Genomic DNA, 18496 nt, shown 5'->3' with positions numbered 1-18496 from the left:
AACCACCTGAAGGAACCATCCATCTACTATCTCTTGACAAGGTGAGGGTGTGAAGCATCACTGCTGTCACTCACCCATCTGGGCCAGTCATATACCGGCAATCAGACACACGCTCCCAAAGCCTGCTCCCATTTGCCAGCTGTCCATACATCTCACAAAATGAAAGTTCTGTCAAACCTTAGTGTTTATGGACTGTCCACCCCAAATCATGGCCGAATTTGTGTTTTTTTCAAAGGAAAATAGTCAAAAAATATTATTGCAATGCATGATCCTGGTGCAATAATTTCCTGTTTGAAGTACACATTTGCTATTTGTCACCAGCACCACATTTATAGAGGGATGAATGGAGGAGACCAAAGGAAGGAAAAATGGATAGACAGACTCTAGACGGAGAGAAAAAGAGGTCTGGAAGTGTTTATCAGCAGGTTACTATTCAGTGTCGTCCAGCTCATATGAATGGGCCTCACACACCCTTCGGCCTGACAGCCAGAGACACACACTGCCTCTGAGCAGCAGTCAGATGCCACAGGCAGAATATAGCTACATGTACACTGTTTTGTCATTTCCCCGACTGTGAGCTGTGTGTCCCAGATGGATCCCACCTGACGCGCTCCGGCTTCTCCGACCTCCCGCTTCGTCCTGCTGCTGTGGAGGAGTGCTCCCTGCTGGATCCAGAGGGAAATGCCTTCCCCTTCCCACTGTGAAGAAAATCTCCTGGGCTAACCGCATACAAACACTGTACTGACTGTTGCTAATGTGAAAAGACTCTGGAGGACACTACAGATTTAACAGATTGTAGACGCCAATATGGTGACTTAGAACTCTGACAGCGAGGGAAAAGAGAGAACATTTTGTATTTCAGATTAATTCCAATGTATTATTAGAATGTAGACAGTGAAAGTTCTCTAATGCCCATGCTAAATACAGTATTTAGCAGAGAATGAATATGCTTATATTGTCTTGGCCGAGAAAAGATGACGGAGGTGTATGTTGCTAAAATTATGAAAGGCAGCCTGAAAATAAAGAGATGGGATTGACCCAGAGAAAATAGGAGGATGGAGCAGATCCATGTTCTGTCTGTCTGTCCCTCCCTCCCTTCCTCCCTCCCTGTAAACGCTACGCTCATGTCACACCTGCCTGGTCCCTGCTGTAGCCCATCAGAGTGTGAAAACAGTTAGCATGGGAGGATCTGTCTGTCTGTCTATCTGTCTGTCTGTGGGAGGTGTGGGGATAGGGGCCTTTCGAAGGCTGTGGCATGGGGCGTGACAAAAGCCTTATCTCCCCGCTCCACTCCCTGTGCACGGCCAGAGACCTGTCAGGACCTATCATCCACTTGTCTCCGCCCTGCCTCCTGCGACAGCCCTGGATACAGAGGCACTGTCACATGCTGGATGCACTGGAGGACAAACGCAGCCAAAGCCAGCCTGCACTTCAGGAGTAGGAGACTGAGCCTGACATTTCACAGAATTCAGCATCAAGACATTTTCCTTTTTTTCAAATCAGGGGAAAATATGTTGCCTTGAGTCTATCAAGGCTGAGAGATTGGAACCTGTTCCAGAATAACTGCCTTTAACTCCATGGTATGGTATGGTATGGGTATGGTATGGTATGGTATGGTATGGTATGGGTATGGTATGGTATGGTATGGTTATGGTTATGGGTATAAGTATGGTATGGGTATGGGTATGGGTATGGGTATGGGTATGGGTATGGGTATGGGTATGGTATGGTATGGTATGGTTATGGTATGGTATGGTATGGGTATGGTATGGATAAGGTATGGTATGGGTAAGGTAAGGTAAGGTATGGTATGGGTATGGTATGGTATGGGTATGGTATGGTATGGTATGGTATGGTATGGTATGGTATGGTATGGTATGGTATGGTATGGTATGGGTATGGTATGGGTATGGTATGGTATGGTATAGGTATGGTATGCTTCCTCCTGCTCTAAATATTTTAACCATTTCTGGTTGGAAATATATTACTGGACACAGGAACCATCAATCATGTGTATGTGACAAATAAAATTTGATTTTATTTGATTTTATTTGATTTCATGGAGTGGGAGACAACAGTACCCATATGTAAAAATGTATACACTCATGACTGTAAGTCGTTTGCTAAATGGCATATATTTTATATATATTATATAATATACTGAGTGTACAAAACATTAAGAACAGCTTCCTAACATTGAGTACCCCCTTTTGCCCTCAGATCAGTCTCAATTCATCGGGGCATGGACCCTACAAGGTGTCGAAAGCGTTCCACAGTGATGCTGGCCAATGTTGACTCCAATGCTTCCCACAGTTGTATCAAGTTGGCTGGATGTCCTTTGAGTGGTGGACCATTCTTGAAACACACAGGAAACTGTTGAGCGTGAAAAACCCAGCAGCATTGCAGTTCATGACACAAACCGGTGTGCCCTGCACCTATGACCATACCCCGTTCAAAGGCACTTAAATACTTTTTCTTGCCCATTCACCCTCTGAATGGGACACATACACAATCCATGTCTCAATTGTCTCAAGGCTTAAAGCTTCTTCTTTAACCGGTCTCCTCCCCTTCATCTAAACTGATTGAAGTGGATTTAACAAGTGACATCAGTAAGGGATCATAGATTTCACCTAGATTCACATGGTGAGTCTATTACATGGAAAGAGCATAATAATATAGTATTATATCAGGTTGCAGCTGCACTAACTTCCCTGACTTTAAAACAGTATTACTCAAAAATACTCATTGCACTCCACAACAGAACACCCAGATGTGGCTATCACATCTTAGCATATTACTCTTGTTTTTCAGTCTCAGCCTTGTGTAATCTTAATCTTCTCAGTGATAAATACACTTGCCTAGGGAAGAGTGATAAACAATAGTTCTTTATATGGTTTCAAATCAAAGAACAGGGGCTTATTCAAACTAAAGCTATTATCAGTGGTGGAAAAAGTACCCAACTGTCATACTTGAGTATGAATATTAAATTACCTTAAATAGAAAATCACTCAAGTAAAAGTGAAAGTCGCCCAGTAAAATACTACTTGAGGAAAGGGGAAAAGTATTTGCTTTTACATATGCTTAAGTATCAAAAGTAAATGTATTAATCATTTTGAATCCCTTATATTAAGCAAACCAGACGGCCTAATTTTCTTAGCCAGGGGCACACTCCAACACTCAGCATTTACAAGCGAAGCATTTGTGTTTAGTGAGTCCGCCAGATCAGAGGCAGTAGGGACGACCAGGGATAAGTGCATGAATTGGACCATTTTCTGTCCTGCTAAGCATTCAAAATGTAACTAGTACTTTTGGGTGTCAGGGAAAATGTATGTAGTAAAAAGTAAATTATTTTCTTTAGGAACGTAGTGAAGTAAAAGTAAAAGTAGTCAAAAATATTAATAGTGAAGCCAAGTACAGATACTAAAAAAAAACTATGTAAGTAGTACTTTAAAGTCTTTTTACGTACTTTACAGCACTGGCCATTATACATGACTGTGCTTACTAAACAGGAGCCAACCGAAGGGCTTTTTTAACTAATGAAAATGATTGACACTTTCGAAACATTGGATCCCATCCCGCCAAGGAGGCGTTCAGTCAGATGATGTGGAATGTAAAATTGCCAGTTTAAGTCCCATTGATGTGCATATAAAGACTCAGTCATTGTTTCTTCTTCAAAAAGATAAGATATCTGATGGCTGAGAATTACACAAGCATCAAGTCATTAGGGAGCGTAGACTTCATAGTAATCAAAATATATTAGCAGACAAGCTTCTGACATCAGCTCTAAAATAGCTCCTGTGCAAATTGATTTTGACGGTGTGAGTTAAGGCCTGCTTTACTCAATGGATGAGTCATAGAGGATTTAGCACATTCAGTTAAACCATCATCTATTATTTGGGTAAAAGACTTGTTAACTAACTCTACAGGTAAGCGTCTATTCTATACTAGCAAAAACTACTCACAATTTAGGTAAGGGACTGACTCTTGAGTTGAGATGAGACAGACCTTTGTTTGGTTGAATGTGTGCTAAAGGAAGAGCCCTGCTCTCAGCTATCTTGTTGGCTTAGCGGAAACATGGCACATTTGTCTGGAGAAAATACCTAAATCAATCATTTAATTTCAGTTTTCAATTAGGAGAGTTAACAGGTGTTAGCATTGATGTTTAACATGGGCCCACTCTGCTAGTCCATCAGCAGTAGTGCACATCAGAAATGACTGTCACTGCATACTCTACTATCTACATTACATTACATTTGAGTCATTTATTTTTTAGTCTCCGTCCAAATGGGGAGCACAAAGGTAAGTCATACAAATTAACAGTTTAATTATAACATACACAGACCTTGGTAGTAGCAAATCTAATGGTAACTCATCTGTTTTCTAGTTTAGGGAACAAGGATGTTTTGTTGTTCAAATCCACATTTAGACCACTGTTTGTGATGTTATGGTGAGTATGGAATGGATAATGGGCTACAGTTGATTCTACACAGAACAAAAATATAAAGGCAAACTGCAACAATTTAAAAGATTTTACTGAATTACAGCTCATATATGGAAATCAATCCATTTAAATATATTCATTAGGCCATAATCTATGGATTTCATATGGCTGGGAATACAGATATGCACCTGTTGGTCACAGATACCTTTAAAAAAGTAGGGGCGTGGATAAGAAAACAAGTCAGTATCTTGTCCACCATTTGTCTCGTGCAGCACGATACATGATCTCCTTCGCATAGAGTTGATCAGGCTTGTGGCCTGTGGAATGTTGTTCCACTCCTCTTCAATGGCTGTGCGATGTTGCTGCATATTGAAGGGAACTGGAACACGCTTTCATACACGTTGAGCATCCCAAACAAGCTCAATGGGTGACATGTCTGGTGAGTATGCAATCTATGGAAGAACTGGGACATTTTCAGCTTCCAGGAATTGTGTACAGATCTTTGTGACCGTGGGGCCGTGCATTATCATGCTGAAACATGAGGTGATGGAGGCGGATGAATGGCACGACAATGGGCCCCAGGATCTCGTCACGTTATCTAATGTGCATTCATATTGCCATCGATAAAATGCAATTGTGTTTTTTGTCCGTAGCTTATGCCTGCCCATACCATAACCCCACTGCCACCATGGGGAACTCTGTTCACAACGTTGACATCAGCAAACCGCTCGCCCACACGACGCCATACAGTCTTTCATCTGTCCAGTACAGTTGAAACCGGGATTCATCCGTGAAGAGCACACTTCTCCAGCGTGACAGTGGCCATCGAAGGTGAGCATTTGCCCACTTAATTCGTTCACGACGCCAGTAGGCAAATTATAAATAATATTTTTGTGCATATGGAACATTTCTGGGTTCTTTTATTTCAACACTTTACATGTTGCGTTTATATTTTTGCCCAGTATATTATGCTTACACACACATACACACGAAAGAGAGAGGCAAGGCATCTAGCAAGAAGCTTGGCAGCTCAATGAAGGAAAGCTAATCCAACATGCCACATTGAAGATGTGTATAGTCCTTCAGAAAGCAACTATATTGACTGTGTGTATTTCAGACATGCCAAGAAAGTTGGACCCATTTGAGAGAACCAGAGACAAAGGAAAGCTTGGTAGAGTGCCAGTCTGTCAGAAGAGAATAAATTAAAAGGGCTCCTCAGTTTTATTGTGCTCAAATGACTGAAAACAAACCTCTTTTAACAGAGTGATATAAACCAAATAATACATTCTCTATAAAATGCTTCATTACATTACCACACTTTATTTGAGATATCTTAAATACCTTTACCATGTGTTCAAAACCGCAGCACGTTGAATTCAGCCCAAACACTATTTTGACTAATAAAATCACCTACGCTAATTAAATACTACTCCAGGCACATTTTCATGTGTTGTCATAGATTTTTCCATGCATGTATTAATGAGAGTAGAGGCAGTGTGGGCCAGGGGAAGGGGAGGGAGGGGACTGGCAGGGGAAGAGGGGCTCTGGAGTGCTGAGTTCAATTGACAAGGCCTTCAGTGACAACAGGAAAAGGGGCAGGGAGAGAGAGCAGCAGGTGAAAGAAGAGGCCATTTCAGGTCTCTCTCTCAATGCAGCCTGTTTTTAGTCTGACCAAAACTAGGTCAGTCTCTGGGATAGAGAAATTACAGATGAAATGGCTCTGCCAAAGTTGAGGGGGGAAGAGGGGGGAGAGAGAGAGGGCCCTCTGTTCTGTGCTCAGTGTAATTGGCATATATCTTTTGCAAAAGTTGCATTGCTTAAGTTCATGTCATGACTGCGCAATGTGCAACAAACCATTTTTGAAACAAGGCTAATTGTTGGACTAGGTCTGTCCCAGGGCTCCACCATGTGGTCAAAATAGAGAAACTCCCATGGGCTCTCTTCAAATAAATTACGTATAGTAGCTACTGTATATACAGGTGGTACTGAAATATGTCCTGCACAAGTCCCTATATATTTATGTGTAGTGAATCAAACTAAATCATTACTTTGATACATAATCCTCTTTGTTCCTGTATGGAACAAAATGCTTCCAGGAGAAAGCACCACCACTACCGATCTGCTGTCTTTTGGGGGATGGTTTTCCTTTATCTCCTTCTCCATGGTTCTTTGTCAGGTTTCCTTTGGGCAAAAAACTGAATCAATCAATCAAATAAATAGATTTTATAAAGCCCTTTAAATATCAGCAGATGTCATGTGCTTATACAGAAACCCAGCCTAAAATCCCAAAGAGCAAGCAATGCAGAATCACAGTGAATTTCAGGACAGACGGTTTTTACACGCTTCAGCAGTCCCATTCTGAGTTTGTGTGGCCTACCACTTTGCGGCTTAGCCTTTGTTGCTCCTAGACATTTCCACTTCACAATAACGGCGCTTACAGTTGACTGGGGAAGCTCTAGCAGGGCAGACATTTGCCAAACTGATTTGTTGGAAAGGTGGCATCATATGACAGTGCCATGTTGAAATTCACTGAGCTTTTCAGTAAGGCCATTCTACTGCCAATGTTCTCTATGGAGAGTGCATGGGTGTGTGCTTGATTTTATACACCTATCATCAATGGGTGTGGCTGAAATAACAGAATCCACTAATTTGAAAGGGTGTCCACATACTTTTGTATATATAGTGTATCATTCAGCTACTGTTCTTGGAAGAAATATGACTACAAATGCTTAACTTTCGCAATCCTATTTGGCCAATCGACAGCCATCAACTTATATGTAATGCTTAAACTAAAATTAAACATTAGCAGAGTAAGATCCACCTTTATTTATTGAAACGGCTTGCATACAAAATATATCGCACTATAACCAAACAATGTCAACATAAAACCCAATCTATTTCGCTAATATGTACAAAGAAAGAAGTGCAGTAACATACAAGGTCATTCTACCTTGGTCCAGAATCTGCAATATTTCTGGTTGCAGTTCTGCTTCCAAACCAAACTGCCTACAGTGTGTGCAAGAAGAAATGTTGAGTTGTCTTTTTCTTGAATTTTATAAATTCCCAAAATAAAGAACTAGAAAAGTCTGTTTGGCAACACAGAGATATTGCTTGTCCTTGACAAGAGTAGACTGAACTGCAGCATCTTACTATTCGATCACTCAAATACCAGGAGGAAACCATTCATGCCCCAAGCAGGGTTAGATAAAGTCCCAGATGGCTGAGTAAACCATTTATGTATCTGGCAGGGTTAGATAAAGTCCCAGGTGGCTGAGTAAACCATTTATGTATCTGGCAGGGTTAGATAAAGTCCCAGATGGCTGAGTAAACCATTTATGTATCTGGCAGGGTTAGATAAAGTCCCAGATGGCTGAGTAAACCATTTATGTATCTGGCAGGGTTAGATAAAGTCCCAGATGGCTGAGTAAACCATTTATGTATCTGGCAGGGTTAGATAAAGTCCCAGATGGCTGAGTAAACCATTTATGTATCTGGCAGGGTTAGATAAAGTCCCAGATGGCTGAGTAAACCATTTATGTATCTGGCAGGGTTAGATAAAGTCCCAGATGGCTGAGTAAACCATTTATGTATCTGGCAGGGTTAGATAAAGTCCCAGATGGCTGAGTAAACCATTTATGTATCTGGCAGGGTTAGATAAAGTCCCAGATGGCTGAGTAAACCATTTATGTATCTGGCAGGGTTAGATAAAGTCCCAGATGGCTGAGTAAACCATTTATGTATCTGGCAGGGTTAGATAAAGTCCCAGATGGCTGAGTAAACCATTTATGTATCTGGCAGGGTTAGATAAAGTCCCAGATGGCTGAGTAAACCATTTATGTATCTGGCAGGGTTAGATAAAGTCCCAGATGGCTGAGCAAACCATTTATGTATCTGGCAGGGTTAGATAAAGTCCCAGATGGCTGAGTAAACCATTTATGCCCCTGGCAGGGTTAGATAAAGTCCCAGATGGTTGAGTAAACAATTTAGGCCCCTGGCAGGGTTAGATATAGTCCCAGATGGTTGGTGCCATTCTGAAGAGAATGGCCCACATTGCTCAGGCAGTTCATAACAACATCATCAAACTTCTCTTCAAGTCTGAACCTCTCAGCTGGACTAAACCCACCATATCATTTTTTTTCTTTTTTGCTGCTATTAGTACAAAATATTAAATTAATATCAATGTAATTTCATAGCCGGACTGGGCCAGTTGAATTGTTGACTGTTAACGCTGGGGAGAGCAGTGGCTGTTAGCCTGCTGAAATAGTATTTTGTGAATTGGACATGAGCAAAATTACAGCGAGACAAGAGGCTGACAGCTGTTGACTGATGCCCATTACCTGTACACCATTCAACATAGCAATTTAGAGTAAACAAGAAAAACCCTAAATAAATTAGAACAAGACACTAGCTATATCCTCACAGTAGTTTTTTTAAAGAATCAACTAAACTAAGGTTTTAATGCACAAGCACTGATCCGATATAAGACAAGACGGTTATACCATGGGACTAAACTTCATCCTCTGTACGGTGAAGGTACAGGAAACTCCGTTAGCTATAGGGTAACTAAACTTGGTAATATTGTTGATAGCATTCATGTGATTCCCCTGCGGAAGAAATCTTATCACATAGTTTATTATAGTTCATATTATTTAGTAGTTGCAGATAACAAATAAAATGATTAAGTGCACATTTGAAGTTCAATCCAAAACAATAGCAAAAAATTATTTTAACAAATTAGATATACAGTATGCAACCCACTTTATAATTTACAATCTAATGACCAATTGTCATTATCATATGAACAACATGTTAGGGTTGGAGAGAGGTGTGCCACTCTTTTCATTGAATCTCTGAAATAAAAAACCAACAGGAAAGGGATTGTTGGTGAATGCATGGTGAAAGGACCATATTCTCAATATCTCTTCCCAGTTTGACATAGTTCGTGTTAAAAGGTCCCAAAAAATGATTCTGTCATAAGATACTGTTCAGTGTCTAGACAATATGACACTAGTCTCCGTTAAATGTAGCCATGGTGTGAAATGACAAAATAATCTGAGACCTTGAATCAAAATCCACACAAAACCAGTGTGACCGTGGTAAGATCGATATTGAGTTCATTGTTCCCCTTTTCCAAAAAATAAATGCTATATCACTAGCTAGAAAAAGTCAATCATCATACCTATTCAAGAAATATTCAGCAAAAGGAAACAAAGTGACACATCAGATTGCTGACTTCCCGGATGTGGAAACCGATGATAATAATGAACATGCATTTCAAGGTTAAAAAGACAGTTCTCTTATTTTTGTTTTGATGGTGAGCTGTGTGTTCACTACACACAAGTAAAATCCATTACCGTTTTCCCAATGTCGTCGTCTTCCCTGATTTCAATTTCTATTTGTGATACTATCCACAGGAGATAAAAGGCACAGATCAGACAGGAGGGGGGGGGGGGGGGTTCTTTTTATGTTATGTTTTTTGTTTGTTGCTAATGATGCAGCTGTGACCTCACATGATAATGAGTTCTATATTCCACTGCGACACAGGGCTCCATAAACACATGCCATGAGAGAGAGAAGGCAGGAAGGACCAAACAATCCAACCCTCTATCCGGAGAAAAGGCTAGTACATGAACAAGCGATAGAAAACCATATCTTAAGAAATACAGATTCATCAGGTTGGCCCCTCTTTGTTTTAAACACATTTTCTTTCCACAGCTTTTAAATCATCTGATAGGTAGTTGTCAACAATGTCAATTAGAAAAAGACTGTAGTCGCCGTTTTCCTTCTCCTGTTAACCCCTAAAACCCTAGATGGCTCCTTCCCTGTACACAGTAACCCACCAAACACCCCATCCACCTGCCGCTGGAGTTAGTTTGTCCAAAGTGTGCTTCATTTCAGCCCTGACCTGCTCCTCTTTGGCCTAACGTGTCTCTAATGAAGAAGCTTCTGGATTGATGGTGTGGTGAGAGAGATGAGGGTGCCTTCAGTCGGCCCCGTCTATGACACCCCGTTGACCATCGCCAGGCTTATGGCGGTGGCTTCACCACCAGGGCTTTCCTGGTTATCCTTCTTGATAGGTCGCTCTTTTATGGGTCTCTGTCGGTTGGCTCCATCACCTGCGGGGCCTCTGGCTGCAGCATGAACACTCCTCTCATTATTACCGTCCACTCTGATCTGTGGGGCCAGAGACAGGACACTGTATGAGAAGGTAAATTACATTGGGGATATGCAGGACTACTAAGTAGTCACTTAGAGTTAGATGCAATTCTATTCAATGTTGTCACCCGAGAGCGCTATCACTTTACGTTTGCGTGTGGCACCAGTATAAATTGCGGTTTGGCCGTGTGGTGCAAAAGTCCAGAGGCGTGGGAGCTGGGACTGTCGTTCCCGCATCTCCCCAATTTGAATAAATCATAAGCCTCTGTCAAAGGTCAATGACTAAGTTGCTAAATGTGTCATGATATGTCATAAAATATGACAAAATCAAGTTCCTACAAAGGGCAAACATTATGATTATGTACATTTCTCCTCTGAGATCTAGTTGATATAAAGAGGGTACAGGGTTACACCTAGTGGTCCTGTTGTGACATGGCAACAGGTATTCCAAAAGGGACACTGTCAGGAACAAAGACAAGCTTGGGTGCCTTAATTACACCAATTCTGTTGTAAAACTTTTTGCAACAGAAACCATTTGTAATGAAAACGAGTTTGTTTTGGAAAAATTCTGGTTGGTCTGTTTGGTTCTTTAACAGGAAACGGTTTCCTTTGCAAGACATGTGTCTGGAATTCCTCACCTGCAAAGAATCTTCCAGAGGCCTCAGCTTAGGGTCTCTGGTATTCCGTGAGCGTGACTCAGTCCACTGGATGTCTTCAGCTACTTAGGAACCAGAGAGCCAGACAGGATTAAAACTCTAAATGTTATCATGGCAGGATGAAATCATTACTCTCAAACAGACTCAAACAGTAGTACATAAATGCATTCATTGCCTTAGGGTTTTATCTAGAGACACTAGTCCCTCGTACAGCAGGGTATTAGAGTAAGAATGTTCCATTTACAGGCAAGCTTAAATAAGGTTAGTGCAGACCTTTGAAGCCTCCCCCTCTTCCTCTCCCTCCCCGCCCGCGAGACCCTCCTCTCTTGCGTGTATCAGGTCGTTTGGGGAAGCCCCCAGTCAGGTCCTCAGTGGGGGCCAGAGACCAGTCACTCAGCTCGTCCTTGTGGTCCGACTCAGTCTCGGAGGCATTGGAAGCCTCAGAGTTAGTGCCTGGTAAGAGGGATAAAGGTTATTCTGCAAACCAGGAACTAAATGGAGTTCACCTTACAGAGTTCTTCTTAGTGAAACGACACAGTTCGTTTCACTCCGTTTCCAACGGTGATATGAGCCACTATGTTCATACACACTTAGTGAAATACATACTGTTTCATATGGATCAACAGTTCTGTCCCATACATACCTGAGGCTAAAGAGGGACCACCACGTCGGCCACGGCCTCCTCCCCTGACGAATGGCTTCCCTCCTCTCTGGGAGCCCATGCCCATCATCCCCAGGCCGCCGTTGTCTACGATGGTCTTGTCAGGCCGTCCAGGCCCTGGGCCCCCCCTGGGGCCCCCTCCCCCAATCTGCCTCAGCTGCTCATCTATCTGCAGTCGCTCCATACGGAGCTGGTCCACTTCCTATAGGGACACGGTGTATGTATTCAACGTACTTATTTAGAAGTCACTCATACCTCTAATAGTGAAAGTTGGGTAGAATCTGCCATTCTGATGAAGCAAGCAATGTGTAGACTAACTGCTGCGTTAAGTATTCAACTGTAAGAGCTTTTGGATCAAAGCATCTGCCAAGCGGCATACATCTCAACATCCATGAAAGCATCAATTTTATTAGAGCAATAGGGGCAAGCGTCTAACCTTCAGATAGTTGAGATGATAGTCCAACAGTACTTTAGCATTGGAGATGCTCTCCTTTGTCCCCACAAAGACAAACGGCACCATGCCCTGTAAGGGAAATAAACAGACAGGATATAATGATGACCGAGTGGCTGCAGAGTCCTCACTAGTTAAAGATGCGTTATACAGGTTTTGTACAGGTTTGAGCTGGTAGTTTTGAAAGCAGCGCTCAAGCCAAAACAGGTGGCTGAAAATTGTGCACAACATCACGTGTATCACATGGCTGCTGTCCAGCCCTGCAGGTGTGTGCACAAAGAGGAGAACAACTGTTAGGTGTGCATGCGGTGTACACTTGCTTGGGCTCATCCTGCAACCTCATTGGACAATACTGGGCTGACCTGATCCCAGCTCAAGCCAGCGAACTATTGAGCGACAGGGATTTGTCAACGTGAAAATGTCATTTAGAAGTCAACATTGGAAAATATACTTATGCTTGCATCAAATACCCTTAAGTCCTGAATCCTACTGCGGACCCTTAAGTGCTGTATCCTACTGCGGACCCTTAAGTGCTGTATCCTACTGCGGACCCTTAAGTGCTGTATCCTACTGCGGACCCTTAAGTGCTGTATCCTACTGCGGACCCTTAAGTGCTGTATCCTACTGCGGACCCTTAAGTGCTGTATCCTACTGCGGACCCTTAAGTCCTGTAGTCTACTGCGGACCCTTAAGTGCTGACCTAGTGCACAAAAGGTTTTTTTGCTTTACTTTTCATGTTCCAAATAAAAATCTGAAGTTCAATGAGTTTCCAATTGCATTTCAACTCCACCAATAGTTTTGTCACAGAAACTGTTAAATAACATTTGTGCCTACTATGCTCTTGGCACATGCGATCTAGCCAACAGCTTGCAGATACAGTGACGATCTGAACCCCGCCCTGTGCAACTGGGTCCTGGACTTCCTGACGAGTTGCCCCCAGGTGGTGAAGTTAGGAAACAACACAACTATGCTGATCCTCAACACAGGGGACCCACAGCCCCCTCCTGTTCCCCGTTCACCCATGACTGCATGGCCACGCAGACCTCCAACTCAATCATCAAGTTTGCAGATGACACAGTAGTAGGCCTGATTACCAACAATAACAAAACAGCCTACAGGGAGGAGGTGAGGGCTCTGGCAGAGTGGTGCCAGGAAAATAACCTCTCCCTCAACATCAACAAAAGGAGCTGATCGTGGACTTCAGGAGACAACAGAGAGAGCACACCCCCATCCACATTGACGGGACTACAGTGGAGGTGAAAAGATGCACAATTGAGAGCATCCTCTAGGGCTGAATCACCGCCTGGTACGGCAACTGCAACACCCACAGAGCTCTCCAGAGGGTGGTGCGGTCTGCCCAACGCATAACCAGGCTCAATGGGTGATACTCTGCCCCTGTGCACTTTTAGTCAATTCAAGCCACTTACCTCGTCCAATGGAGGTGGCTTCTTGTTGTTCTCTGCCTCAATCCGAACACGAACAACACCAGATTTATCCACCACTTCCTGGATCAGCTTTCCATTTTTCCCAATGACTTTCCCTGGCGAAGGAGATGTGGTATTAGAATAGGAAACTATGAGAACATGAAAACAATGAGTTCATGACTTTTCAAACAACACATTTTATGTTCTACTTTACCCACTAAATTCCTTGGTACTTTGATGACATCTTCAGAAAACTCCAAGAAGCTCCTAGCCTTGCGGACAGCCTCTTGGTCCTGCAATTGAATCATACCCAGAGGAGATAAAATACACTAGTATGACCAAGTAAATATACCTTGTGAGTAAAGAGGCTTATGAGCATTCATTATATTTGTGCTAGTGGTGAGGTGCAGTGTAGTAAGCGTCCTACCTCTCCATAGATATGGAAGGTGCAGGTCTCTTCATCCAGGTCTATAGTGGTGACCCCAGGTACTTTCCTGGCCTGCTGGATGTTGGCACCGTGGGTCCCAATGGCCAGCCCCATCAGATCATCCCGGACCACAAACTGTTCATGGAACCTGGACGCCAGCTGCCGAGAGCTCTGCACACAAACCATAACCCACACATGGCTTAGCCATAGTCCTCCTCACGCTAAGCAATAACCTCCAATAGGCTAACAAGGCTAACATGGCTTAGCCTTCATTTGAGAGTGTGTTTAAACTGTAAGTACTTCCAGTTGGCGGCTAGCCTCCTCATTCCTCTGCATTAGGGACAGCTTGGTGCGCAGGCTCCGGAAATGCATGTCGCTCAGCATCTGCACCCTTTTGGTTGTAACCTCATTCACGGACTAAAACAAGAGGACTGATATGATGAAACAATATCTAACAGGGGCTGAGTTATGAAATTTTGAGAAGCCAGAAAAATAATCTAACGTACCAGAATAACAAGCTGCTTTTGGTCTGAGTCATAAGTGACATTGAATGCTCCCAAAGCCTTCTTAAAATCTTTATGCGAGTCTTTTAAACACCTAAGAACACAAAACACAGTTCCCCACCATAGAAAGTCACAGCCTCAAATCAACAGTCACACATGGAAGCAATGACAACATACAACAATTACCTTACTTTAAAAAAAAGCCTTGAATAGGCCCACTTACATTTGCCGCAAGTCCTCTGGGACATCCAGATTAATTTTCAGGAAGGAGTTTTTTGTAGCTGGCTTGTTTGGATTCACAGGTCGTAACCTCTCTAATGTAACTATTTCATTTAGTGTGGCATCACAAGCGGTATACTCTATGACATAAAACTGAGAGGAAAGAAGGTACTGTGTTATACAGATTATCATTAAAATATTACAGTAGCTACATAATAATAAACAAATGTAAACTCTCGCTCAAAACAGCAGCATTGGTCTTACCTCACCCTTCACCATTCGAACTGTCGCCAGCCACCAGCCACATGGTTCTTTGTCATTGGCCCTAGAATAAACCTGTGGATAATTGATTAAGTACATTTTGTTGAGTTCTTATCACTGATATGCATCTAAACTGGCCCCTGTTTGCGGTACACATTAACTGAAAACCTGCAAATAACCAAAAAGAAAGAACATAACAGCAGTTCCCTTCTGCTTTCAATAAAAGCCTAACCATCGAGCAGCCATTGTATAATCTAGCCTACTAGATCTCAGCAAAGTATTAGGTTTAATTGACATTGACTAGTGGGAAGGGAAGTCCTTATCCATTACTTACAGCACATACCTCAACTTCATCACTCTCGTTTATCTCTTTCTGAAAACCTGTGGGTGGAGGAAATCGAACATCATGGAAGGGAATTTGACGCTCTGGCTGCCAACTGAAAGAATAGAAATAAACAAATGAAACCAGGGTACGTCGCAAACGGAAATTAAACAACTGAACAAGTGTGCACATGCACTATAGTTAAGATAAATGAGAAACAAAGTGTTACTTGCAAGAAGAACTAGCTAGTTAGTTATAGCAAATGCATTGACATGTAATCCATAGTGGTTAACGGGGCTCTCATGTCTGGCTCTGACTCAAAGTAGCCTAACGTTACTGTTGTTAATTAACTAGCTAACGTTACTTAGCTTACTGAATAGTCTACGATTCATTTGGAAAGTGAGCTTATTTGCTAGCTGACTGGATTATGTTGCCAGGGAGCTAACGTTAGTTAACTAGCAACTCACTTGTTTTCAAAGGAGACAGTGACAGAACTTTCATTAACATCCTTCAAATAGCCCTAAAGGAGAAAATGGTTGAGAAAATACAATACATTTTAGGCAAAGGAAAACAATCATTAGCCAAGAGGTCAAAGCCTAAAGATGAATCTCGTTGACTGCTGCTAGCTAGATAACAAGCAAGGCTAATTAGCTAGAACAAATGCCACCAAAAACACGAAACTATATACTCCGTATGGCCTATTTTTTGGGGGAAACAACTGTAGCTAGATAACTAGGATGCTACTGTAGCTAGCTAACTTTACATAGCATTGGTTGGCTGTCTGTGGCTAGAAACAGGCTGTACTGTCTGTATTGTATGGGCCTGACGATAAACCTAGCTAGATTAGCCAGCCGGTAAATAGCTCACTGAATGATACATTGCAATAAATAAATCATCAACATACTTTTAGAAACATTAAAACTAGCAGTTAGCTACCAACCCACCTTGTAAAAAGCCCCACTCGTACCCCTGACTTCAACCGCTAGCTCGTCCATGACGCCTAGCTATGCTAGCTAATGTAATGCTAACTTAGCTGGTTTGCTAAAAACACTGGGTGCGTGCAAAGCTCTGGTCCTGGATCCCCCGGTAACGTCGTTTCCCTGTTGTATCTCTTTAATATTTCGATTTGCAAAGTTGCAGTTGAAGATTTCTAAAGAAATGAAAGCGAAACTTTTAAATGACGCTAGAATACACCGTTCACAACCGCTCTTGCAATGCACGCATTGATGTAAACATAAGAGCCTCCCTTTCCCTCGTCACGTGACAAGGTCAACTTTTAATAATGTCCACTCAGTTCCATTTAATTGGTTTCTCATCAGGAATGAGTGGTTCAGTGATCACTGTTCATTGGATTAATAATCCTCATAGTTAAAAAGGTTTATGGCCCCCTCCCCCAATCTGCCTCAGCTGCTCATCTATCTGCAGTCGCTCCATACGGAGCTGGTCCACTTCCTATAGGGACACGGTGTATGTATTCAACGTACTTATTTAGAAGTCACTCATACCTCTAATAGTGAAAGTTGGGTAGAATCTGCCATTCTGATGAAGCAAGCAATGTGTAGACTAACTCCTGCGTTAAATATTCAACTGTAAGAGCTTTTGGATCAAAGCATCTGCCAAGCGGCATACATCTCAACATCCATGAAAGCATCAATTTTATTAGAGCAATAGGGGCAAGCGTCTAACCTTCAGATAGTTGAGATGATAGTCCAACAGTACTTTAGCATTGGAGATGCTCTCCTTTGTCCCCACAAAGACAAACGGCACCATGCCCTGAAAGGGAAATAAACAGACAGGATATAATGATGACCGAGTGGCTGCAGAGTCCTCACTAGTTAAAGATGCGTTATACAGGTTTTGTACAGGTTTGAGCTGGTAGTTTTGAAAGCAGCGCTCAAGCCAAAACAGGTGGCTGAAAATTGTGCACAACATCACGTGTATCACATGGCTGCTGTCCAGCCCTGCAGGTGTGTGCACAAAGAGGAGAACAACTGTTAGGTGTGCATGAGGTGTGCATGCGGTGTACACTTGCTTGGGCTCATCCTGCAACCTCATTGGACAATACTGGGCTGACCTGATCCCAGCTCAAGCCAGCGAACTAGTGAGCGACAGGGATTTGTCAACGTGAAAATGTCATTTAGAAGCCAACATTGGAAAATATACTTATGCTTGCATCAAATACCCTTAAGTCCTGTAGCCTACTGCGGACCCTTAAGTGCTGTATCCTACTGCGGACCCTTAAGTGCTGTAGCCTACTGCGGACCCTTAAGTGCTGTATCCTACTGCGGACCCTTAAGTGCTGTATCCTACTGCGGACCCTTAAGTGCTGTATCCTACTGCGGACCCTTAAGTGCTGTATCCTACTGCGGACCCTTAAGTGCTGTATCCTACTGCGGACCCTTAAGTGCTGTATCCTACTGCGGACCCTTAAGTCCTGTAGCCTACTGCGGACCCTTAAGTGCTGACCTAGTGCACAAAAGTTTTTTTTGCTTTACTTTTCATGTTCCAAATAAAAATCTGAAGTTCAATGAGTTTCCAATTGCATTTCAACTCCACCAATAGTTTTGTCACAGAAACTGTTAAATAACATTTGTGCCTACTATGCTCTTGGCACATGCGATCTAGCCAACAGCTTGCAGATACAGTGACGATCTGAACCCCGCCCTGTGCAACTGGGTCCTGGACTTCCTGACGGGTTGCCCCCAGGTGGTGAAGTTAGGAAACAACACAACTATGCTGATCCTCAACACAGGGGACCCACAGCCCCCTCCTGTTCCCCGTTTTTCTTGGGGGGGGTGGCCAGTCCAGAAGAGGACTGGCCACCCCACAAAGCCTGGTTCCTCTAGGTTTCTTCCTAGGTTCTGGCCTGTCTAGGGAGTTTTTCCTAGCCACTGTGCTTCTACACCTGCATTGCTTGCTGTTTGGGGTTTTAGGCTGGGTTTCTGTACAGCACTTTGTGACATCAGCTGATGTAA

General features: G+C 42.8%; 1 protein-coding gene across 8 annotated transcripts; it reads right to left on the bottom strand.

Annotated features, from left to right (window-relative positions):
- Window positions 1-9050: 9050 nt before the first annotated feature.
- Window positions 9051-17462, bottom strand: fmr1 (fragile X messenger ribonucleoprotein 1). Of its 8 annotated transcripts, none has more exons than XM_020502159.2 (15): window positions 17208-17462; window positions 15989-16041; window positions 15534-15636; window positions 15203-15274; window positions 14943-15091; window positions 14723-14813; window positions 14517-14633; window positions 14217-14387; window positions 14004-14082; window positions 13793-13905; window positions 12351-12437; window positions 11897-12116; window positions 11527-11706; window positions 11236-11318; window positions 9051-10615 (listed from the first exon to the last, which is right to left on the bottom strand). In XM_020502159.2, the coding sequence occupies exons 1-15, from the start codon at window positions 17451-17453 to the stop codon at window positions 10439-10441; spliced, it is 1941 nt and encodes a 646-aa protein (XP_020357748.1). In that variant the 5' UTR covers window positions 17454-17462; the 3' UTR covers window positions 9051-10438. The 8 variants fall into 8 exon arrangements, with proteins under 8 accessions (XP_020357748.1, XP_020357750.1, XP_020357751.1 ...); XM_020502161.2 differs by having other exon boundaries at window positions 15543-15636; XM_020502162.2 differs by lacking the exon at window positions 17208-17462 and adding an exon at window positions 16466-16791.
- Window positions 17463-18496: the final 1034 nt, after the last annotated feature.

This window comes from Oncorhynchus kisutch, linkage group LG15 (assembly GCF_002021735.2).
Source record: "Oncorhynchus kisutch isolate 150728-3 linkage group LG15, Okis_V2, whole genome shotgun sequence".
NCBI classification, from domain to species: domain Eukaryota; kingdom Metazoa; phylum Chordata; class Actinopteri; order Salmoniformes; family Salmonidae; genus Oncorhynchus; species Oncorhynchus kisutch.
This window is presented reverse-complemented; position numbering and strand designations above follow the sequence as displayed.

Bases quoted from the DNA above. Each gene is read 5' to 3' on its own strand.
- fmr1 (XM_020502159.2), bottom strand. From the start codon at position 17,453: ATGTTGTGCACAATTTTCAGCCACCTGTTTTGGCTTGAGCGCTGCTTT. The intron at 14,814-14,942 runs GTAAGTGGGCCT...TTGTGTTCTTAG, and splicing joins CCAGAGGACTTGCGGCAAAT to GTGTTTAAAAGACTCGCATA. The intron at 11,319-11,526 runs GTCTGCACTAAC...CTGGTTCCTAAG, and splicing joins AAGAGGGGGAGGCTTCAAAG to TAGCTGAAGACATCCAGTGG.